This window comes from Rhinolophus ferrumequinum, chromosome 22 (genome assembly GCF_004115265.2).
Source record: "Rhinolophus ferrumequinum isolate MPI-CBG mRhiFer1 chromosome 22, mRhiFer1_v1.p, whole genome shotgun sequence".
Lineage (NCBI taxonomy): Eukaryota > Metazoa > Chordata > Mammalia > Chiroptera > Rhinolophidae > Rhinolophus > Rhinolophus ferrumequinum.
This window is the reverse complement of record NC_046305.1, coordinates 15,112,713-15,137,829: the sequence shown is the minus strand read 5'-3', so window position 1 is coordinate 15,137,829 and position 25,117 is coordinate 15,112,713. Positions and strand designations below refer to the sequence as shown.

Sequence of the window (25,117 nt, the reverse complement as noted above, 5' to 3'; positions counted from 1 at the left end):
AACAGTGAATCAGACCATCCACAGGTCTAGTGCCCTAGGAGATGGTGTGGAGATGAAGGCAGGTGGGGAAAAGACCGGAAAAAGGCGAGTGGCTCTTCCTGCAGCCACCGAGTCTCCCTGGGAACTTGGAAGAGGAAAGAAACTGCAGCGCCGAGTAAATCGGGTTCCCCTTCCGGGACTGCGGGCTTATTAGCAGAGAAGTCAAGTTTGGAGAAGTCAAGTCTCTGCTTCTTTTCATAGGTGCTTCTCTCTTACTGAAGGGCAAACCTCCAAGGAGAAGCCCTGGAGCCTCCACAGGCCACAGACCAACAAATCTCGTCCACACACCAAGCCTGGCACTTATTCTAGATCAGGACAAAGGAGCTGAGGAGAATGACGTCAGAACTTGATTCTTACATCCAGAGGGAGAAAAAACCCAACACATTCGCTTACATAGTCAGATATTACACTTTTATCCAGACTGCAATATGTGTTCATGTATATTTTCATCTTCGGAACAGGTGGTTTGAAATGCAAATAAAGTAATACGTGTCAGAACCGTATCCTAGCAGTAGCTACTTTGCAAACGTTACCATGGCACCAATTCAACAGTGTTCTTAGAGGCAGCCACACCTCAGCACCGTCTTCCTAACTGGGGACAGCAAAGTTCACAGGAACTAAGAGACACAAACTGTGAAAGTGTCCTGAACCGACACAGGAGGTCATCTTTATAGCACAACTGCCCTCCGAAGCTACCTGAAACAGAGCATGGGACTTAAAGAGGGGAAAAAAGGGAAACAGACCCTCTCCTAGGACACCTGGAGTGTGATCCAAGCCTGGAGACAAAACGATGGTAATTATAACTGCTAACATTTGTTTTTAGCTGCTAACAGATTGTGCACAGATTGGGAAGGGCAAACTCCATTTTCCAATTACTCCAGTGCAAACTGTGCTTTACCAGTACTCACTAAATCCCAGTTGGGTGAAAAGAGAGCAGATTGTCCTCATTTATGTTAAACTAAGGCAGGCTGTTCTCCCAGGGCTGCAGTCCAGGGGTCACTCACAACCCGAAGATGGAGCTGGGTTTTACAGCTCTCTCCTTCTCACCACCAGTAGATCTGCTCTATGGAGAGCAACATGCATTTCCCAAACTCAGACAAAGCAGAAGGAAAAGGCCTGGGTGGTAGGGACACAGGATGCTGGGGAAACAGGTGTTGGCCAACCTGGCCTGTGAACCAATCAAGGTTCCTGGGTAGGCCCTGGGCGAACCAGGGCACGTCTCTGTCGGGGTAGGGGAGTATGAAAGGACAGACACTGAAAGTTAACAATAAAGGCAGTCTGTGATCAATGGCAAATGGATGATATAAACCACAAATTCTATAACAATTCAAAGGGGGCAGTTCTTTCCTGCTTCCCCCTTTAGAGGAGGGAGATCAAAGAACAATCCCAGAGAGACCCTCTGAAAAAAGTGAAGACCTCGCCACTAGGGAACCATAGTTGGTTGACACTGAGAAGCCATAAGCAAGAATGAAACTCCAGCTCTCCTTCCATTACGTTTGAAGGCGAATGGTTTTCAAGATCTCCTTACAGACAGTAGTCATACACCATCCACGGCTAAAATAGCCAGAGGAGAAAAAGGGTGCAGAGGAAGGAGTGCTTAGAAAAGCATATCTTTATCTTAAAAGACAGGAAGACTTCTACTTCTCAAAAGGGTAATTCTGGAACCACTATAAATAGTTAACGCATTTCTCACCTCCCCCTCAAAAAAAAATAAAGGCCGAAAAGGGCCTCCCAGTACTGCTTCCATAGTATTTTGGCCAAATCAATCTGTAAATTTTCTATGGGTGAGCTGAAATTGTAATCTGAGTAGTAACCTGTGTATCAGGTGGGCCACCCAACGGCAGACCACGTCCAAGGCACAATATTCAAAAGAGAGTAAGACTCTGGGCTTGGTTTCAACATGTTTTGAGATTCGGAGAGATCCGGTCTGATGAGTAAGTCTGTGAGAACAGCAGATCCAGGCAGAAACAATGCTCAGGATCAAGCAGGAGATGGTGCCACGTTCCAGGTGATGGGTCTGTTGCCAAGGGTTAAGCAGGAAGAGTCCAGCGTCCTGAGGAATAGCTAGGTAAGGTCTAGGAAGCCGCGGGGCAGGAATTCAGTTACAGCAGGAAATTATAGCACTTAGGAGGAAACTGAGGTAAACGCCCAATCCTGTGGACTAAGTTGGCATGACAAAGGTTAGGAGAAATCTGAATTGGATGAGTATGTGGTACCCAGAGTTCATGCAGAGATATTCGCCATTACGATTACGGTGACATGGGTAAAGTTACATTCTATCTACAGCTGGATTGAGGTCCTAAGAAAGGAAAACTGTATTGAAATTGTAATACTCAATATATACTGATAACAAAAGTGAATACAAGTCACGGTTGACTTCTGCAGTTACAAGAGGTGCTCAAAGTGGTTACCATCAGTGTAATTTTAATATAATTTTTTCCTTTCTTAAAATGTGTATACATTTTTTGGCACCCTCTCTATTTTCTGCCCAGAACAGTCTAGACAAAGGAACTCAGCAGGTTCCAGCCTGGAGAGCAGGCTGATCAAACACAGAGATGGCTGCAGTGCCCTGGGGTGAGGAAGACAGAAGTTGATCAAAGGGCTTTCCCATGAGAGGTCCTAATAAATACTTCTGAAATGATACCTTCCATTTTGAAAAGTGAAAAGTATATTTTGTTGCAATGGTCAGTTTATCCCTTTTACATTTTTCTGTTTTGTTGCCTGGACAAAGAGTTAAATGGAAAAAATGAAACCATACATATCAGAAGAAAATATGGGGAGTACTTATTAACTCCTCTTTGATGGGAAAGCCTTTTCTAAATACAATAGTAAAAAAAAAATCCTAAGGGTAAATATCTGACCACATAAAAATGTAAAATTCGGTACAATTAAAAAATACCTTCAGCACAACTGAAAGGCTCTGTCAGCAGGTAAAATATTGGCAATAAGTATGACAGCTAATATTCTTGGCACATAAAGAGTTCTTGCAAATCAATATGCAAACCTCAAACAAACAAAAAAATGTTAAGGGATCAAATATAGGTCACAGAATAAATACTACAGATCAATAAGCATGTGTAAAGTGTTCCACCTCACTAGGAATTGAAACCATACAAATTATAACCACAAAGAGATGCTTAACTTCTCGAATTGGCAAATGGGGTTATAAACAACACTGGGAGAACGTGATAAAATTGGTACACCTTCCTAGGAAGCAATCTGAGAAAGTGATTTAATAATACGACTTCTAGTAACCTACCTTAAAGCAAAGAATCAGAGATACGAACGATTTATTTACAGAGAGCCATCAAAGCACTATGTATAATAACAAAAGAGGCAAGAAGCTGAATGCTATACTTATGTAATAAACACTAATTAGCCATGAGTATTATGTTTTTTGAAGAGTTTTTAATAACGTGGGAAAATGCTCATGACATAATACTAAGTGAATATGCGAAATTAAAACATGATTTAATTATGTATGTGTAACAAACACAGCAAATGACTGGAGGGAATAGACCTGGGGAATAGATGGAGATGTAAACTGGTATCGTGTTTCCCCGAAAATAAGACCGGGTCTTATATTAATTTTTTCTCCAAAAGATGCATTAGGGCTTATGTGCAGGGGACGTCATCCTGAAAAATCATGATAGGGCTTATTTTCCGGTTAGGTCTTATTTTCGGGGAAACATGGTACAAACTGGCATGATTTTTTTAGTTTTTCCTTTATGTATCAGTATTATTTAAAAAAAAATCCTACAAGAAACATGTAATACTTGTATTATAAAAAGTTCTTGCTGCTTGGGAACAATGATAACTGAAGGAATTATTTTTTTTTAAATCATTACTTAAAGATCTCAACTTTTGGGTTTTAACATCCCAGAAATTATTTAAAATTCCTAAAGAACCATATTTGCTTTGAGAATACTAAAGTTTCCAAAATGTTCTAACAAGACCCCCCACACACCCTGGAAATAACTCTTAAATGTTGACGAATGAGTGTCCATGGCCCAAAGAATACTCAAGTGGCACTTCTACAAGAAGTCTCTACCATTAAGCAAAATAGACTCCATGATCCTTTTCCTAAAAGTATAACCACCTCCAATTTATTGTCGATGATTAGAAGAAATAGCTGATTGGAGATGCAAGCACACCCAAAACCTTTGCACAATATATTAAATATTATCATATTCGGAAAAGAGACAAAAGAAGAACATGAACAAAATGCAAAACCCCTGCTTATTTCTTTGGACTTTCATAAACAAGAATCATCTAGATAACCCTGGGACTTGTACTATCACTACTAAGAGCTAAACATGTATTGAGTCCTTATTATGTAACAGGCACATAATAAAGACAAATTTAGTCTATCATTCAATCCTCAAAATAATCTAAAGAGGTAGGAACTAATCCTAGCCTCATTTTATAGACAAGGAAGCTGTGGCTCCCAGATGTTAAGCAACTTGCCAAAAGTTACTAAGCTGATAAGTGGCAGAGCCCTGATTTGAAACGAGGCAGTCTGCTTCTAACGTGTTTCCCTGAAAAGAAGACCTAACCGGAAAATAAGAGTGCATCTTTTGGAGCAAAATTTAATACGAGATCTGGTCTTATTTTCGAAGAAACACGGTAGTACTTGCACCATTAACCCATTTGCTCTTCTGCCTCAGAATCTATGAAATAGGTAAAGGTATATTGTGCCTTTTTCTTTTGTCTCCTCCCCACTCTCCAGGAGTCTCAATAAAGATGAATCCTAAGCTTTCTAATCTATGGATATATATATATATATATATATATATATATATATATATATATATATCACTATCTTTTAGAATCAAAGGTGCTGCTATGGTTATCATGCTACCTGCTTTGAAGAAAAGTATGACTCAATAAATTAATGCACTGTCTTTAATTTTTCCTACACTGGTTTTACATATATATATATATGTATATCACACACATTTTTTTTTCCTTCCTTCTTTAGGGTTGCAGCTAGAAGACAATAAAACTAGCAATGGAGCCACTATATGAGGAATACTTAGCAAATCGTGGAACAATAGTAAAACCTTATTACTGGCTAAGCTTCTCTCTAGATTGCTCTAATTGTCCTTATCATATTCGGACAGGTGAAGAAGCAAGAGTTCCCTATACAGAATTTTATCAGATTTTTGGATTCCCTTATGGGCCAACATATCCTCAACCCAAACACCTCACGTTTTATGAACTAAAAACTTCTTGTGGAAGCCTGGTGCAGAAGGGCCATGCTAGCAGTTGCACTGGCAATAATACCCATCCAGAATCAATGCTATTTGAGACGAATGGCTATTTTGACTCGACCATATACAGTAATGATGGCATCAGGCATATCATTCTGTATTCCAACAACTCCCCTTGTAATGAAGCTGACCACTGCTGCATCAGCAAAATGTACAATTTCCTGATAATGTATCCAGATGTCACTCTTAGTATTTACTTCTCTCAGCTCTATCATACTGAGGCCGAATTTCCTGCCTCGGCGTGGAACCGCGAAGCTCTCCGGAGCCTGGCAAGTCTATGGCCGAAGGTCACATTGAGCCCAATAAGTGGGGGGATCTGGCATTCTCTCCTCAACAACTTTGTGAGTGGTGTCTCAGGAGCAACGGTTTTCCAGCCCATTTTAACTGGGAGGGCACTAGCTGACAGGTACAACGCATATGCGATCAATGCCATAACAGGAGTGAGACCTTATTTCACAGATGTTCTTCCCCAGACAAAAGAGAATCAGAACACAACAGCTCAGGCAGCTTTAGAGAGCTACGCCTTAAACAGTGTCGCTCCTGGACCATCTTTTCAAGTGACAAGTGGACAACCACAACCCAATCTGACACCAGACTTCAGGGTGCCTGTCATTTTTGTGCTGGTGCCTTTCAGAGACCTACCACCCATCCATGTGGGCCAGAACCCACATAAACCCAGGAATGTCGTCAGGCACTTAAATATGCCTCCAATGTCATTCCAGGAAGCCAAGGACCACAGGAAGCCTCCCATTGCAATGCCAGTGAAGAGAGTAGAAATCACAGAACAGTTTGCAAGTAGAGAAGAGGCAGGTGAAAAGAAGAAGAAGAAAAAGAAAGGGAAAAAATAACATCTACATTTCTACCACATAAGACCAAACAATTACCAGAGGACTTGTAAAATAGCCAACAAAAATCTGGAAACTTTCTTAGGTGTGATCCAAGATGGAGATAAAATGATACATTAAAGGCAAAATCTGAATCGCTTACCATCTCAACTATTATAAAGCTACACTGTTTCTAACATAATCCAAAAAGTTTCCATACGCAACTTAATATATTTCTTTATTTTGAAACTGACAGTATCAGAGTGGAGCCATTAGTACTTGCTAATATTTTGGTGTGGAAAAGAAAATGTTATTATTCTAGTCTACCCACATCATCTTTCCACTAAAAAAGCCTATGGACTAAATATTCCTAAATTGGTTTCAGTGCTAAAATTTACTGTAAGATTGGAAAACAGCCTGAAGTTACTGGCATGAAGTGCTGTTTGCAAAAGCAAACCAGTGATTTTCCATTAATTGTTCATTGTGGACAGGAGATTTTAGGCAACGCATTTTTTTTTTCTAAAGTGCTTCAAAATAGTTTTGTGTGGGTGGAAAAGCTCTTTTGCTAATTGATTAGACATAGCTACAAAAATTGATTTTTGAAATCTGGCCTCCTGCTCAGTTTGATCTTTCCCAGCTCAGACCTCTCCCTCCTGAGCAGATGACAGAGGCAGGATGATACATGAGACTCTCCAAAGGCTCCTTCCATTACTCACCATGTAATATCCAAGCCACTTTTACTAGCTTGCAAGACTCCTCATCTACTTTCCTATTGTCCTGTCTCATCGGCAAGATTGTTAATTCCTATAGGTCAAACACTGTCTCTTTCTCCCTTTGGTTTTCCCTTAGGATCTAGCACACTATCCAGGTAAAATGTGGGTAGCAAGGCTGTGAACCTTCATCTCAATAACTTTACCAGTCACTGCTCCCCAATATTCTTGTAAATTCCAGCCAAGTGCCTGCTTAACCATCCTGCAATGGACGTGTTGCTGCTTTTTTTTCTTAGCATCCATTCCCCCTTCTTCTGATATAGCTCCCCAATGCACAATTTTTGTTTTACTTCCCTTTTTTTCTGACCACTTCTTTTTCACCCGTACATATCTATACCTTCTCTTAAAATCTTGTTCAAAACACACTTCTAGGAAGGACTCCTTGACGAACCCTCTGAGCATGTACATCAAAGCACTTTGCTTGTGTTTAATTAATCCACATTTGCTGCCTCACTTCCCTTTAAAAAGAAAAATCTTTAGAATAGAAATTCCTGTTGTGATTAAAATAAACATGGATAATTTAAAAAAAATAAATAAATTTCTGTTCTTAACTTGAAAATGTGTATAGAATAATTGGAATATAATTGTATTGTGGGTATACAGTAATTATTATTTAAAGAGGGATTCTTGAAGTTTATTATAGATCATGAAATCATGTCTATAGTGTGGGATGCAGAGTTAAAAAAAAATAAATAAGACCCCAACCTGATAAATTCAGCATCTCTGATCATTACAGAAGTAGATTCAGGTGACCAACTCAGCTACTGGTGTCAGCAAGTCAAGGGGGACCTGGGGAGCCAACTCTAAAGCTTCTTGCCAGGTTGGCTGGTGAAGCCCCGCAGCAACCAGGGGAACTGCCCCCCTTGTGAGCTCCTCAAAAAAAAAAAAAAAAAAAAAGTAGATCCAATTGTTGGATCTATCTATCTCCAAGCAATCTATCTCCAAAGCGGTCAGGAAGACCACAATGTCAATCAGGCTAGAAAGGATCCAACCAGTTAGAAACATAGTCTGAAATCTACGATGAATCCGTATTCAAATGTGAACCTGGATGGCAATGGTATATAACAAAGGGAGGAATGTTGCCAGAACCACAGGAAAGAAAGGTGCTTTGGGAAGTTAAATGTTTGTACTGGTTAGATAAGACTGGAGCTAGGAAGATTATTAATAAGTCATGAGTTGAGGACGATATAGTCAAGCTTTAGACAACCGACTATCGAAAGAGCATGAAGATATATGGTCCTACGCAAGTAGTCTCTGTTTCCGCCTCTGAAAAACGAGAGACTTGAGCGATCTGCTCTAAGACGGCATATATCAGATCTCTAGTTCCACGGAGTGAGCTCGTACAGTGCAGTGATCTCCACACAAAGGGTCAGGCTTGGGTCAGGCTGGTCCAGGAATGTAGGGAAGACTAGCAGTTGGAATGCTCCACCTCTCTGTAGCAAACTTATAATGGTGATATTGAAGAATTATCACTGCCCCCACACATATAGAAGTTCCAATAAAGAAAACACAAGTCGATAAATTAAAGCAGTTAGTGGTGCAGTGATCTAAAAGAGGCAGGGAGTATATTCCAAGAAATTGATGAGGGTTGGGGAGGGGAGTGTGGTCCAGGGTTTGGCTGTCAGCGTTGAAGGCTCAACTACCTACTTAGTCAACACAGAGAGAACGGATTTATTAATCAGGGGCTGACCTGGGTTAACAATACACCCAAGATTGACAAGTAAAAGCAGAAAGCTAATGTTCTGGTTTCCAGTGAGACTTACAACTAGATATGCAATCAGATATTCAAGTGGTCCAGCCTATACAGCTTCACCACCTGGATACGCTACATCGGAAGCCAAAGTATGATCAGAAGTCTGCTTTGTGGGTTAGAGGAGTTCATTATGTCATTCAAATCTTTAGTGCTATCAGACTCCCCTTACCAGAGATGGACATCTGCCACTTGAAATGAAATGGTAGGATAGTCACAAGGGCACCTTGGACAGTGTTTAGGAGGGCTAAGACTGTAATGACTCTACAACCCCTACAACCAATTCCTGTAACGACTAGGATTGATTTTCCACAGATGTCAATGATTCATCAAGTTACAATTTACTCCTGCTGGCCTGGGAGCAGATGCTCTCTCTTTAAACTGCTGTCACATATCTTTTTTGATTCGTACTGCACACAATCCAAGAAGTTTAACTCACAGAATGGAATGTTATTCATCTTATTTCCAAGGATTTTAAGGAAAGCCACACTGTAACCGACACTAACTGAAAATAATGCTATTATTGCCTAGTGTTTACTGAGAGCTATTATGTCAGGTACTTTCCTAAGTACTTCCACATATTAACTCATTTAATCCTCCCCATCATCCTACGTGGTCGGTATTATTGCGTTACTTATTTTACAAGTAAGGAAATTGTGGCACAGACAGCTGAAGTCACTGCTCAAGTAGTAAAAGCTGAGCTGAAGAGTCAACCCCAGGAGATCTAGCTCCAGAATTCATGTTCTTAATCACTATGCTTTAATGCCTCTCAAAATAATAAGAGTGTGGACTTCCTACGAAGCCTAGAAAATTCCATATTCATGGAGTACTAGTCCTGTGGCTTCTCTGTAATTCTGCTCAAGCCATGTACCATTGGGCATCCTCCAGACTACGGGAGCTAGGTAGGCTGAGCGGGCTAAGGTGAAGAAGACCTTACGTAGGTTCTGCATCTCAGTTTCGGCACTCTCCCCTCCCCCACTCCTTGTTACCCAGGACCTTCTACCAAACGTAAGGCCTGAGAGTACCTTACCTTGGATGTCCCTGACTCTCAGGGCTGTACCAAATCAGAGACCTGAGGCAACGGAACATAGCTTTATTGTGCTATTTAGTTAATAAAGTGGAATTGGTTCCTCAAAAAAATTAAAAAGAGAATTACCATATGATCCAGCAATTTCACTTTCAGGTATCTACCCAAAACAATTGAAAACCGGGTCTCAAAGACATATTTGCACAGCCATATTCACAGCAGCATTACCCACAATAGCCAAAAAGTGGAAGTAACTCAAGTGTCCATCAGTGGGAGAGTGGATAAAGAAGAGGTGGTATCCACATACAAGGGAACATTATTCAGTCTTACAAAGGAAAGAAAGTCTGACACATGTTACGACTTGGATAAATCTTGAGGACATCAAGCTGAATGAAATAAGCCAGTCATAAAAGACAAATACTGTGTGATTTGCCTTATATGAGGTACATTGAGTCATCAAGTTTATAGACACAGAAAATAAAATTGTGGTTGCTAGAGGCTGGGGAGAGGGGGGCATATGGAGTTAATGGGTACAGAGTCTAAGCTTTGCAAGATAAAAAGAGGTCTGCCGATGGATGGTGGTAATGATTGTACAACAATGTGAATGTACTGTATACGTACTACTTAAAATGCACTTAAAATGGATAAGATGATAAATTTTATGTTGTGGGTATTTTGCCAAAATTTTTTAAGAATTAAGTGGAATTACTAATCAATACCTGTTGATCTCTCCATCTACCAAAAAAGTGGTATCTTTTGCAGTAGGCTAATTTGATCACAGGCTCTATGTCTAGTCTCAAAATACTGAAATAAGTGGGGAAAGCTCACAGGAATATCTGAGGGGGAAAAATAAGTATCTTTTTAAAAAATCATTACAACAACAAGATTTTTTAAGTTCACAATTTACAGTTTATTTCAAGCTATGGTGTGGGTTTATTGAACACTTGATACTTAGTTATAGACTTATTTTTAGCACAAAGGTAAGCAGTATAGTTGGGAATAATGAGAAAGACTTACTGAAAGTACAGAGTGGTGATTAAAAGCACAAGCTTCAGAATCTGACAGTCCTAATTCCCATACCAGTCTGCTACTTGCTAGTTGAATATCATTGGCTGAGTTACCTAATCTCTCTTAGCCTTAGTTTTCTCATTCATAAAATGGCAACACTAATTCCTAGGCACTAGAGCTACCCCAAGGATTAAATAATGTAAGTATAGGAAAGAGCTTATTAACCAAGTGTCTAACACACAATAAGCACTCATCAAGTGGCTGCTATTATTAATAAAATATTAACAGGATAAGGATAGTTAGTAGAAAAGGATAGAAATTGTAGGATCTTTTAAATTCTTTCAAAACTATGAGTCTTAGATGACTATTTTCTATAAAAGTAAAGATATGTTTCTCAAATTGGTAACAATCAGGTTAGGAGAAGAAAAACAGAAAAAAATTTGTTGATTTTAATATTTTATTTAAATAGTTAATAGCAGCAATGAGAAAAGCTGTATGTCTATGGTTATGGAAGTAACTAAAATAACTATAAGAAAATACTTTTTGCAACTTCTTGCCAATAAATTGGCACTCTAGATGTAATGCATGATTTACTATGAAAATATGAATTCTGAAATTGGCTCAAAAAGAGAAAGAAAACCAAACAAGTCAATAACTGCAGATGATAAAGAACATCAAAACGCTACCTCTAAAAATATAAGCCCAGATAATTCTGTAAGCATATTCTATAACTTTCAAAAAAAATAGCATGACAATTTTCTATTATTCAAACTATTCCAGAGCATAGGGGGAAAAAAGGTAGAAATCCTCTCAATTCATCTTACAAAGCCAGACTAATCTCAATATCAAAACCAGATAAAGATAGCACAAAGAAATAAAACTATGAACCAATCTTACTTATACATATAGATTCTGAAATGTAAACAAAATATAAACTAATCAAATCTAGCAAGCAATTAAAATAGTAACCAAATAGAGTTTATTCTAGAAATGTGGGAATGGTTCAGTGCATAAAAATATATAAATATAATTCATTACATTCATAAATTAAAAGATGAAAAAATGACATGATTTTTATCATTCGATCCCCCAAAAAAGCATTTGGTAATTTCAGCCATTATGTCGAAAGATCATAAAGCAATAGAAATATAAACTGGTAAATACCAAAAACATTTCCACTGAAAGAAAAACAAAGAAGAGAAGCCTACTATCACCCAATTTCTCAACATCGTTTCTGAGAGACTAACTCATGCAATAAGTTAAGGAAAAAAAATAATAAAAGTGATATAACTATTGGAAAAGATGTAAATTATCACTATCTCAAAAATTATGATTATATATTGTGACAAGAAATGTAACCTTAAAACAACTGTTAGCATTAATAACAGACCCGAGTAATGGGAAAGAACATGGAATAAATAAATTTTTAAATCCATAGCTTCCCTTTATATTATCATAAGCATGTAAAAACAGGAAATAGAAATATAGTCCCATTCACAAAAATGTTTAACAAACAAGGCTTATTCTTTCATTTAGCACTAAACTTTTTACCGGAGACAAGCGTACAGATTTAAATCTTTTAAATCCTTGAAGTACTAATATATAAATAAATAAAAGTTCTCATTGTAAAATAGTTCATCCTATCCACTCTACCTCAGTGTGTAATCATAAAGTTATGTGAAGCTGAAATTAATCACCGATTAAAAACTTGAAGTTTTGAAGGTTGGTGGTTTTAACACAGAACCAGTTCATTCACATGTTAAGTCTATATATAGTCAATGGGTAACATGCCAAAAAGTCTTTTTACATTGTAGTAATTATGTTGCTAGAGAACAGTGAAATTAAATCATTACCAGAACTGAAATTTAGTTATTTTATATTTATAACACATGTTTGACATATTTGATTAACACTGAGTTCACTTCCATTTCAACTAATAATCCCGCCATGCTGCAGGATTCAAGGTCTTGGTTTGTTAAGTATCTAATGGCAAGTCTGGAGAAAAAAGCACATTGTAGGTAGAGTACTTGGTTTAAAATATCTGCAAAAACTTATTATAAGACAGTTTTATCAAAATCGTTTCTAACTAAAGAGATCTTTTGCTCTTTCCATCATCACAAAAATAAGGAGCTATATACTATCATGCAGCATTAATCTCGAGAAAAGTCAGTGTTAACTTCGGTATTGAACCAAACCAGGTTAGTTGCAAAACAAATCAGATGTCTTAAAACCCTATGGAACCTTTATTTCAGGGATAAGCACTCCTTTGGAAAATTAAAATAGGGAAAATAATATTACCTAAAATGAAAGAAGTGCCATGACTAACATTAGAAATTTGTAATATTCATATGCAAGAAATTGAAATGTGTATCTTCTAATTAAATGATAATTAAGGACAGCGTTCTTCACACACACACACAAATTTCCCTACCGCTTTAAAGAGGTAATTAATGTGTCCATTAAAAAATACTCAATCTCTAAATATAATTCCAAAATTAATTTGTTGGATTATTGCTTCATTGGATCGAAAAGTGTTGAGTGCCTACTATGTACAAGGTACTTATCATTGTGAGATAATAAAAAAATACTGCATTGGAAAAGGATATTTCTGACATTATTATATCTCAAATGTAATATGCATTATGTGGCTGAAACTTAATTATGTTTAACACATTCAACACACAGAGCAAAATTATGAGCAATTAAAAACAATTAAACCTTTAAGCAATTCGATTTTTTAAATTCCCCTCTCTGTTCCCTTAAGTTGATTTCTACTCTGGGTTTCTTTCCCAGTTCTAAAACCAGAGAACAAAGAAATTTCCTAAATAAGACCTTATACAAAAGAATAGAAATGGTAAGAGAACGGATGTATTAGCTCATGAATCCTTGTTTCCATTTGCTCTCAGTAGTGCTTCTAATAGTCAATTTTCTCTTCTAAAGTTAGCAAAATATTGAAACTGAGAAAAGAATATTAGAGCAAATCTTTATTCTAAGTTATATAATGCTATTCACCACAGTAATGATCTGATACTTTGGTATACGACTTTTTAAAATAAAGGTTATCAACAGGTAGAAATTTTTCCTTTGCTATTTTAAGACAGTCCTTGAGGAAGTTTTTACCAGCGTGTTTGTTCATAACTTGAATGTTAATTTAAAGAAATGTCACTTCATCACCTCAATGATATATGTTCCAGAAGGGTGATTTAATTGGGAAAAGAAAATGCCATATTGCTTCTTCCTTCCAAGAAAAAAACATGCAGTCTATTCCTGAGGGTTCTCTCTATAGATGACAGATTAAAGAGATAGAGATATATATGTATACCTATATACACATATTGATATAGATACATAAGTATGCACATGTATCTAATGAAGATTTGATTTTGAGATCTTTCTTCCTCTTTTTACTGGTTCATTATTCTCAGTGTGATTCTCAAACTATAATGGCTTTCACATGTTACTCATTCACCCAGGAATAATTAAGTACCCCAGTGCACTGAGTACCTTCTGCATGCTTAGCTTTATGTCAGACCTAAAGGAAGATACAAAAGAAATATAAGACAGCCTCCGCCCTCCAGAATCTTTCCATCTCTTCAGGGGCAAGATAAAACACAATGTATCATTAAGTAATTTATAAGGCTAGTTTTCAAACCAATGGTACAGGTAACACACATTTCACATTTATGTACAATTTTATAGCTCCAAAACGCTTTCCTGTACTTAAATCTCAGAATGATCTTGTGAAGTACACATTATTAGCCCCCTTTAGCAGTGGAGAACCTGAGATTCAGAATTTTAAGTGGTATGTCTCAATCAAGTAGATTGAGCGAAAGACTCAAGACTCGAGCCAGGATTTACTGATTCTAAACCCAGTGCTCTTTTCAATAGAGCACAGGAAACCAATGAGTCGAGTACTTAACAGGGCAACAGCCGGCCTTCTGCTAGAGGTGGAATTAAACTAGACCTGATAGGATGTCGGGGAAAACAAAGCCATCTGAGCAGTGTCCATCCAAACGTCCAAATTAATTTTAATCTACACACATTTGTGCTTCAGTGTTGCACACTCAGCACAGCTACCATTTACCTCCTCAGTAAGAGCTTTGCTCTCAGAAACGGGCATGTCAAATATAATAAAAAGCTGGCCTAAAGGGATCACATAAAACCTTAAATCACAAACGTCTTCAGTCTTGAACGTCTACCAGTTGTTCCACATTTTATTTCCCCTCAGCACCGGAGAACGTAGCTCGCCCCTACCCTTGTCTAGCCTGCCCGCTCCGCACAACCACGTATTTTAAGCTGTCAGTGACGGACCCTACCACAAATTCCACAGGTTCACCCAGTGTTGCCACCCGACCCCAGCCCCTGCCACGCACCTCCCCCTCCCTCCCAATGGATACGATACCTAGTTCAGGTTCTGCAGGTGCCTTCGCGGTGCTGTCACACAGCACTGACAGAAGATACGACCTTTCGACTCTGTCCTTGGGGACCTCCCGCTGGCCGCACAGCGTAGTTCCAACCCCGGGAAAGGGGCTCCCGGCGCAGGAACGCAGCCACGAGCAGCGCCCGGACCGAAGCGATGTCTCTGAGAACTAGAACGATGCTGGGCGCCCGGGCGTGCATCACTCCGCCCTACTACTGCCAACGGCAGGGGACTTGGTCCGACAGCCAGTCCATCCCACCTCACAGGCAAGTCCAGGACGGCCGGACCCTACGCAAGACCCGGATGACAGGTCGTTGGCGGCAGCAAAAGCCAAGGCCACCCGCCCCCAGTGCCCATCGCCGCGAACAGAAGAAGAACCCCTAGACTGGACCGCAGAGAAGCGTTCCTATGGAAACCCCCTAGGGATCACGTGAGGCACGCGGATGACCAATCGCCTATTACCGCTTCCCGCGGCACCGCTTTCTGCCCTCCCTCATGCTCCGCCCCCTCCGCCCCCGCCTCCTCAGCTCCGCCCCGCCCCTTTCCTGCGGAAAGTCTGCGCCTGCGCACTGAATCTAGCGCGCTCCCTGCTTTGCGCGCGCTCCCGGGAGGAGGGCAAGGACCGCGTAGGAGGCTTCAGCTGAGTGTGAACCTGAGGAGGAAGAAGCGCCGCCAGCGCGCAGGCCCAGAACCTCCCGAGCCCGGGCTGCCGGCGACGCCCCAGAGCGGAAGAGGGAAGTGAAGGCACCAGGCTGCGGGTTCCTGCAGAACTGGGCTTGCCGAGGGACAGGCAGCACCAAGAGGAGGCCTTTGCCACCGCTCCGGATCCGGGATGTCGAAGAATACGGTGTCGTCGGCCCGGTTCCGGAAGGTGGACGTGGACGAGTACGACGAGAACAAGTTCGTGGATGAGGAAGACGGGGGCGACGGACAGGCCGGGCCCGACGAGGGCGAGGTGGACTCCTGCCTGCGGCAATATCCTTGCGTTCGCCGGCCTCCCCAGCCCCCCGGGCCCTTCTGGTCCCCGCGCCGGCAGGGTCTGAGGATGACGGGCCCCTCCCGGGCCGCGGGCGCGGAGCTGCTCCTGACGGCCCCTGTCTCTTTGGGGTCCCCCACCCCGAGAGGGCAGGGGCCTCTCCCATATCTCACCGGGTCGCCTGGAGACCCCAGGGGTCCGCCCCCCGAAACTTGCCCTGCGGGGGCGCCTTCCACGCCCGGATTCCTCAGGTTGCGCCTGGAGTTGCCGCGTCCGGGAACGGGCTCTGCCGACCGCGCCCTCGAGGCGCTGGGAAGGCTTCGGGGCTGATCAGGACGGTTGCTGGGTGCTGAAGTTTTCCTCCCAGAACGCTATTTACTGGGGTCACAGTAGCTCCAGAAGTTTCTGACGGGGGGGGAATGGGCGTCTTTCTCTAGTGACTGTTTTTGTTGCGGTGGTGGTTTTGTTTTGGTAGAATTAGGATAGTTTATTCCTTTCTGGGAGACGGGGTAGTTTGCAGAATGAGGGCCTCAGTCCTTTGAGCCTGGGGGCCTTTTTTTTTTTAAGAAAAAAGAATTTTGCAAAATACAAGTTGCACAGAATTTGCTAACCGGGGGAAAGGGAGTAAGTACAAAATTACCAAAACTCCCAAGAAAGGAAGAAGCTTGGAGGCTTTAACCTGCTGAGCGATGGACCCTGGAAAGAAGCAGGGAATGCATATGGAGAATCCCTGGAAATATATCAAATAAATCCCAATGAATAAAATAGAAGACGAGCCAATTGTACAAAGCAGCATCATTTTTATAATCCTGAAATCGTTTCCATTTTAGTTAAAATGTGGTTGTCAGTTCCTAGTTTTTGGTTTTGCATATTTAAATATTCGTAACATCTGCATGAGATCTTTTTTTTTAGAAAAATGTAAATGTTGCAATAACCAAAGCTGAAGTTTTCGAGATTGTCAATTACTGAATTCACTCATTTCTAATTATTCTTGGGTGGATTCATAAGGAAGGCTTTATAGACGCTTCGTGGCTGTCCTGTGAAATTATGATGGGGAAATAGATGAGTGAAAATATTTGGTAGCAACTATATCTGGTCTTAAAGGCATCTAAAATACAACATTAAACATTTATCAACATACAGATATTTATTTATTTTCCACAACTTTCACAATCAGCGGTTGCTATTTTTCATTATTTAAATACTTAACGTGTTTTGGGCCTTAAAAATGAGCCAGTCTACAAAAGGCATGCTTCTCTAGAAGTCCATTACGCCTTGAAAATGACAGCTTACCACCAACCATGGGGTTTTTTGTCAGACCTTTTTCTTCAGAAAATAAGTGGTGAACATTGTGCTGTCTAAAAACATTCTTTGTGGTGGATAAATGATGTTTTGTGAAACTAACATTTTAGCTGGTATGAGAGGACTCTTAAATGGTTCTGCTGTATCCATGTAGTAGGTCTGTTTATAAAGATACTGTCTCTTCTACTCTTGTTACAACCAGAAGAGACAAATGCTGGTTAGGCACTACAGATGGAGGAACAAGTAAGCTCTGTGTGGTTTTCCTTTTAGGGGAATAACTGTACATTCTGACAGTCTGATTGGCTTTCTGTGTTTCATACATGCTAACTCACTAGTGCTTTCAAAGAGAGACTAAATGTAATAGGTATGGCCTGACACAGTCTGAATAACCTTTATGAAATATGAAAGGAAAGATCTAAAACAGAAAAGTTAAGCTGCCTCCTAAGGGTCACTGAATTATGATACCTTCTGTAGTGCCTCTTTTCATCAATATTGAGAGATTGCTAATGTATATCATTCAGATTGCTAAATTAATAATACACCAGCATTTTCCATCAAGATTTCAATTAATATAGAATATAATTCTAGTAAGTTTGGTCTTTATTTTTCCAGTTAGAATCACATAAAAACATTTTGGTTGAGGGTAGGCAGTTTCGTTTTGGGGCCTAATTATTCTGATACATATTGTAGAGATTTTTTTAACTTATCACTGGATAGTGTTTCCATATGTGTCTCATTGGAAAAGGAGAGGTTCTCAAGGCATTCGTTTGACAATTAGAACCAAGGATGGAACAGCCTTTGCTTTACTAAAAGAACTCTCACGTGATTTTTTTGTAGTTTTCAGTACTTTACCTTTGATTGACATCCTTGAAACCAACATGTTGAATTTTCCAATAGTGAACATAGTGACCATAGTCATTTTTCCTTCTCTGCATGAAGTCAAGTCTTAAGAACCAGTGGTTCCTGGTAGTGAGCATGCTTTCCTGTGGGCTGCCCTTTGCTGCTATGTCCTTAACCTCCACCACAGGAAACATGACAGCTGCCCTGCAGGCTGCTCTGAAGAACCCCCCGATGAACACGAAGAGTCAGGCGGTAAAGGTGAGTCCCACATCACGGTGATCTCCGATGGCATCGGAGCATTCTTACCCAAATCCTCCGAAGTGTCGCAAAATCAAGAAATATTTTAACTAGTCACGATCTTTGCCCTGGAAGAGTTAATGAAGTAGTTTGATAGGTACACATTTACAGATGAATAAAGAACAGGCAAACACTGGGTTTCGTATGCAACACATCCAGTTCAAATGACAGATCATTTCTGTGTGTTTTTAGGGGAGGCTGCAGGTTGAATTTGAGCAAAGATTTGAAGAATAAGTAAAACTTTTACAAAATGAACAGATTCTACTTCTTTTCTTGTTAAAGATCTGTGAATGTTATACAAGTATTAAGTATTTATTATAGAAAACTCGGAGAGGAGAGGTGGGGGATGAAAAACGGTAACCGTCCATAACCCCACCTCCTCAAGATTGTAATTACTACTTTTTGGTGTTGCTGTTTGCTGATACAGTTTTTCTATGAGTGGTTTTTTTGTTTTTAAATAAAAATGAAATTTTATAACCTGCTTTTTCAGTTGGATAGCCATGGACATGTACATCTTTCCTTGGCAATAATTTTATTTCTGTAACATCTTTTTTAATGGCTACATATAGATAATGCTGCAGTTTATATGTAACTAATCTGTTTTGTCATATATTTACATTATCGACCTTTTTTTCCTGTTGTAAACAGTACTGAAATGGACAATGTTTTGTAAATTCTTAATGATTTCCTTTGAATAAATCCCTGGAAGTGAAACGCTGGATTTTAGAATGCACATTTTTTTAAGGCTTTTGGTGCACACAGTATTGCCAAATTGCCCTTAAGAAAAGTTGTGCAACTTAACGTTCCCTGCAGCAGTCTTTCAGTAATTCTTAAGAACCTATTTACTTCATTATTTATTATGTAAAATGAAACAGAGCACCCACCCCAGTGCCACAGTTATTCATACATCCTAGGAGCCCTAAGAATCTCCTTAGTTGAATAGTAGTAATAAGTAGGTAAGTGCATAATAATTATCTAGGCAACATAATTCTTTATAAGGGGAAAATTTTCTTTGGTTTTCAAAATTTGTAAGAAACATTGAAATTTCGATTTTACCACCTTCTGGTTTTTTTGTATGAATGGTTTTTTCTTCTCACAGTGTGAGAGTGGGAAGTTATAGCTCTGGATGCAAAGATGGTTTTCAAAATTGAGTAATTGCATAGTCTTTAAACTGAAGATAACAATGGGTGGTAGAAACATTCTGTAAAATCCTGACCAGTGTTTTTGGCAAAAGTATCACTTTGTCTTGAATAGAAGGAAAAAGGAATTCTTCAAAGGATAAATTAAGTGTTCCTTTGATTGGCCTGACAGATAAAAACTAACTTTTCTGTTGAAGCAGCCTTTTAGGCAAGAAAAAAAAGATCATTATAAATGAACATCACTGTATCTTACATCTATAGTCACTTGACTATAGAAATGAAACTTTAAAATGAGTTTTCTTTAAAACTTAAATATTTATTGATAACTCATTTCTGAGGGATGGTTCAAAGTAGAACTGCAGTTTGTTTTCCTTGTTCAGATTTTTTTAAGATCAAGAAGTAAAATTTAAATATGGATTTAATAAATTGGTAAATTATCACATCTATCTGTAAGCCCATCCTTTCAGTCCTACCTTCAAATATGTCAAGAATCTGTCCACTTCTGACCACCTCCTTTGCTACCTTGCTGGCCGAAACCAGCCTATAGTTTTGCAGTAGCTTCCTCACTGGTCTCCCTGCTTCTGCCTTATCCCCTCCCCACCCCCCAGCTTATTCTCAACATGGCAACCAAAGTGATCCTGTTCAAATGTAAGACAGACGATGTCACTGTGCTTCCAACATCATTTCTCTGGGTGAAAGCCACAGTCCTCACAATGGCCTGCAGGGCTTCCGAGATCCGTCTTCCCACTACCTCTCTGACGTCTGTCCTGCTGCTCCCCACCACTCCACGCCAGGCCTGGGGTCTTTGTGCTATTCCTTGAACACACACTAACAGCATTTTTTTCTTTCCTCTGCCTGAAATACTTTCCTCAGCTATCCCCAAGGTTTCCTCTTTCATGTCCTTCAGGACTTGACTCAGATGTCATCTTCTCAGTGTGGTCTTTCTAAAACTGTAACCCCGCACATACATGTCTCTAAATGTTCTGTTCTTTGTTTCCCCTCAGGATCGGGCGGGCAGCATTGTCTTGAAGGTGCTCATCTCTTTTAAAGCTAACGATATTGAAAAGGCAGTTCAATCCCTGGACAAGAGTGGCGTGGATCTCCTAATGAAGTATATTTATAAAGGCTTCGAGAGCCCCTCTGACAATAGCAGTGCTGTGTTATTGCAATGGCACGAAAAGGTAAGTTATGAATTATAAATCTGTATGACTGGTTTCTTTACAGTAGAGAAGAACACTGACAACCTCTCTCACCTAAATAATTTTGACTTCTTGGTTGTATGTCTTTGTTATTACAAATAAATGCATGAAAGTGAAAGTTGAGATTTATGCTTACTAGCCTTGGACTTAAGAAATTCTGATTTGCAGCACTTACATTTCTTCAGTAATGATTATTATTTATGAAATGTAATTTTAAACTTGGAACTAAATCAAAACTCTGAAAAGAAAACAAGCAATAAAAATCAAGAATTCTTTGACAGTGGCCAAAAGTTGGAAACAACGCAAGTACCCATTGACAGATGAACAGTTCAACGAAATGTCGTACGTAACATACAATGGAATAAAATGGAAATCTCTGTTCATGTAAAAAAGGAAGTTCTGATAAATACTACAGCATGAATGAACCTTGAAAACATTATGCAAAGTGAAATAAGCTAAACACAAAAGGATAAATACTGTGATTCCACTTGTATGAAATATCTAGAATAGGCAGATTCATAGAGACAGAAACTAGGTTAGAGGTCACTGGGGGCTGGGGAGAAGGAAGAATAGGGAGTTAATACTTAATCAGTACAGAGCTTTAAATGTTTGGGCTGATGAAAAAGTATTGGAAGTAGGTAGTGGTGATGCCTGTACAATATTGTGAATGTAATTAATGCCTGAATTTTACATTTAACAATGGTTAAAAGTGGCAAATTTTGTGTAATGTATTAATAATTTAAAAAAGAAATAGGGGGTGGGATGAAGAATTCTTAAATATTTTGTACTGTTTTCATGCATTTTATTTTGCAATTCAAACAGATGCTAGTATACTATCAAAGAAAAATGGGTAGAAGGAATTTGAGCTTTAAGTAAAACATTGGTAAGGTAATGTTTAGTACCCAGCTCTTATATTACACTGGTATAAATATGAACAATGTAACATTTAAATAGAACCAACCACAGGTAAAAGCTCTATTCTCTAACATCTTACAATTCCCAAAACTCAGGTTTTCAGAAGCTATTGTCTGTGTATCTAAGTGAAAACACACATCTAAGATAAGACTAGGTAGTAAAACTTACTGTATAGCCTGGGTCAAATCCCTTTATCGCTCATACACTATCAAATAAAAGAGCTAACGTTTATGGATAAGATAACCATACCTCCCAGTTTTCCCAAGACAGCCCCGTTTATGCCAGTTGTTTCAACATAATTAGGAATAGTTCCCTTTCACTCTACAGTATACCAATTTGGGGAATAATTTTATACAGTAATCCTATTCATGCAACACTTTATGTTTGCCAGGCACTGTGCTATTATGTTTCGTTTAGTCCTTACAACTCTACCAGGTATATAAATACCTATATCATCCTCAGTGTCCAAACGAAGAGCCAGCTTTAAAACCTAAGCAACCTATTTGCAGTGTAGCCTTGGGATCACAGCAAACACTGACTGAGCTCTTATTATATTCCAAGCAGTCTTCCAAGTACTTTATAAATAACAACTCGTTTAATCTTCATAAAATACTAGGAAGGAAAGCTTGATATTATTCCCTTGTAGTAGATGGGGAAGTTGAGGCACTGATAAGTCATCACTTCTTAACATTAGTCATCAGAATTTTGCCAGTCTTATCTCCTACACACTTCCAAATCATCCAGTCAGATACATCTCGAATGAAACTGTTCACAGCATCTCTCCCAGTCTGTTGCCATAGCTTCCTAAACTGGTCTCCCGGTTACCAGTTTTGCCTCCCTCAAATCCCTTCTCCACCCAGTTGCCACAATGCTCTCTCTCAAATCCAATCTACTCTTGTCAGTCACCTGGAGAATGATGTCTGGGTTCCCCCCCAAGTCCAGCCTCACCTTTCGTGTCGTTCTTCCCCTTCGGCTCCCACAGTGCCAACCTTTCCCCTGAACGCACCATAACGTTCCATACCCCTGTACCTTTGCTCATGGTTCTGTCTGCCTGAGTGCCTCCTTACCATTTTATGTCGGTCTCTCACGTCCTTCTGCATTTCATTTATCATTTTCTCCGGGGAACCTTACCTGATCATTCCACATTCCTTTATACCCTCAGGCTGGGTATGTGCTCTCCTCTGTACTTCTATAGTGCCCAGAGCATAGCTCTGTCACTTCATAATTATGTTAAGATGATCTGTTTATATATCCATCTCTTCCCAGGAGATCAGAAGATGCTGTATTTATTCACTTTTATGTCCCCAGCATGTAGCACAGTACCCAATACACAAGGGTATTCAGTAAGTGTTGTTTGAACACTAGTAAACCAAAGCTTCAAATTCCTAATACTTAATCATGACTTCCAAGTTTTCAAGGTAATGTCAAAGTTAAAATTTTGTGTTCTTAGCTATTAAATAGTAATTCTTTGCTAGGGAAAAAAAGAAATCTGACAAATTCTGACGAACTAAATGGAGCTTACGATGCTTTATTCCCAGTTTGAATGTCTTCCTGACACTGCTGAGAATAAGAGAGCAGAACACAGACCCTACATTTATATCTGAGCATCTGTTTTAGGCAAGAATATTAGGCTGTCGGTATTTCAGAACCTACTAGAATGTAAACTGGTATCTCACTAGAATGCAAGTGCAGGGGGTCAGAAACTCTGGAGGTTTTGTTTTTAACTGGATCCCCCAGTGCCAGGGACACTGGCCATAATAGGCACTCAATAAATAGTTACGAAAATTAGTGAATTCAGAATCAATAGCGACGCATATTCCTTCTTTAAGAAAAAAAATTTTTTTTTTTTTAAAGAAAACTATTTTACCTGGTATGAGAATTGACCCTTCGTGGTTCTGTCAACATTTACATTTTGGTTTGTTTTCAGGCACTGGCTGCTGGAGGAGTCGGGTCCATTGTTCGCGTGTTGACTGCCAGGAAGACCGTGTAGTCCAGCAGGAACTGGACATCTGTGGATGTGGGAGTTGCTGGTACAAAGACCAAAACAACCAAATGCCACCGCTGCCCTTTGGGTAGCATCTGTTTCTCTCAGCTTTGCCTTCTTGCTTCCTTTTTCATATTGCTAAAGAAGAAAATTACATATCAGTTTTCCTTTAATGAAAATTGGAATAATATAGAGGGAATGTTTCGACAGGAGTGTTTCATGCTCTGAAAACTATTTCAGTGATGTGTATACCAGTCTGTATATAGTATAATTTACATTCAAGTTTAATTGTGCAATTTTTAATCCCTAATGGCTGGTGTTCTTGTTTTTCTGTGTTGTTTTTTTTTTTTTTTTGGGGGGGGGGTTGTTTTTGTTTTGGATTAATAGTGAGAAATTTGATCCAAATTTGATGCCAGTTTCCTAACTCATTGCAAGCCAGGAAATGATCCTTATACAAAATACATTTGAGAGATTGGCAGCTATTAACATTGGAAAACTGGACCATACTTCTCTTATTTAAGCAAAATGTGTTTCTGGAACAAGTGGTGGGTGACCACCACTACCAAGTCCAGCTTTGTTTCTGCTTGCCTCCAGATTATGTGAGTTTTAAGTTTGCTTCTTCTCAGCATCCAGTAGTCACGGCCTCTCGATTATTTTTGTGGTCACCAGGGTCCAGAGCAAGGAGTCTTGCTCTACACAAATGTATCTATAAACTACTAGAGCCTGTTTGGCATGAGCATAAAGCTGTTGTTCCAATCATATGGCCCTACTTGGGGAAACTAGTCCAAATCAGAAAGGACATGGAAGCTATGATACAGTTCAAACTCTGGGCAGCCTCTGAATTAAATGCTCTTTTCCATAGAACTATAGTAGCCGCCGTAGACATGATGAGGTGTATAACCAGTATTTCCTATGCCCTGTAAATGTCTTCAGTGTTCTCCAGGGTAATGTGGATCTCAAAAGATTTGGTTCGGATCCAAACACATATACATTCTGTATTTTAGCTCAGTGGTTTTTTTAAAAAAAAAAAAGAAATGCCACACAGCAAAAAGTGTTTACTTTGTTGGACAAACCAAATCAGTTCTCAAAAAAAAAAAATGACCGGTGCTTATAAAAAATTGTTCCTCGGTAGCTCCAAAACAAACCACCTGAATGCATACGACCAAGCGGGACATCAGCCTGTTTTAGTATTTACATGGGACACCAGTTTCATAATCACTGACATGTGCAAACTGGTAACAGAAATTCTATAAGCTCTTTGCTGTTTTTGATACTTGCCTTTTGTTTTGTAAAAATGATGAAGTTCAGAAAATAAAGTGTCAGTGTTGAATAATTGATTTTTCTAATTGTTACT

General features: G+C 39.4%; 3 protein-coding genes across 4 annotated transcripts in view; 2 read left to right on the top strand and 1 right to left on the bottom strand.

The window, feature by feature from the left end:
* RGL1 (ral guanine nucleotide dissociation stimulator like 1) overlaps positions 1-15,502 on the bottom strand; it is a 215,138-nt gene extending 199,636 nt beyond the window's left edge. Inside the window, exon 1 of one of the 2 annotated variants that reach the window (XM_033092529.1) lies at positions 15,094-15,502. The gene's annotated coding sequence lies outside the window, so the exon portion shown is untranslated. The remainder of the gene's footprint in view (positions 1-15,093) is intronic. The other variant, XM_033092531.1, reaches the window with a different exon arrangement.
* On the top strand, positions 587-7,360 carry APOBEC4 (apolipoprotein B mRNA editing enzyme catalytic polypeptide like 4). The gene is made up of 2 exons (XM_033092533.1): positions 587-832; positions 5,021-7,360. The coding sequence occupies exon 2, from the start codon at positions 5,051-5,053 to the stop codon at positions 6,158-6,160; it is 1,110 nt and encodes a 369-aa protein (XP_032948424.1). The 5' UTR covers positions 587-832; positions 5,021-5,050; the 3' UTR covers positions 6,161-7,360.
* A 227-nt stretch (positions 15,503-15,729) lies between the features above and the next one.
* ARPC5 (actin related protein 2/3 complex subunit 5) lies at positions 15,730-24,861 on the top strand. Its single transcript, XM_033093713.1, has 4 exons — positions 15,730-16,086; positions 18,415-18,487; positions 20,670-20,846; positions 23,707-24,861. The coding sequence occupies exons 1-4, from the start codon at positions 15,944-15,946 to the stop codon at positions 23,767-23,769; spliced, it is 456 nt and encodes a 151-aa protein (XP_032949604.1). The 5' UTR covers positions 15,730-15,943; the 3' UTR covers positions 23,770-24,861.
* Positions 24,862-25,117: the final 256 nt, after the last annotated feature.

Excerpts from the sequence above, each read along its gene's own strand:
- APOBEC4 (XM_033092533.1), top strand. The coding sequence starts at position 5,051 with ATGGAGCCACTATATGAGGAATACTTAGCAAATCGTGGAACAATAGTA.
- ARPC5 (XM_033093713.1), top strand. The coding sequence starts at position 15,944 with ATGTCGAAGAATACGGTGTCGTCGGCCCGGTTCCGGAAGGTGGACGTG. Across the intron at positions 16,087-18,414 it reads GTGGACTCCTGCCTGCGGCA|AGGAAACATGACAGCTGCCC; the intron begins ATATCCTTGCGT and ends AACCTCCACCAC. Across the intron at positions 20,847-23,706 it reads TATTGCAATGGCACGAAAAG|GCACTGGCTGCTGGAGGAGT; the intron begins GTAAGTTATGAA and ends GTTTGTTTTCAG.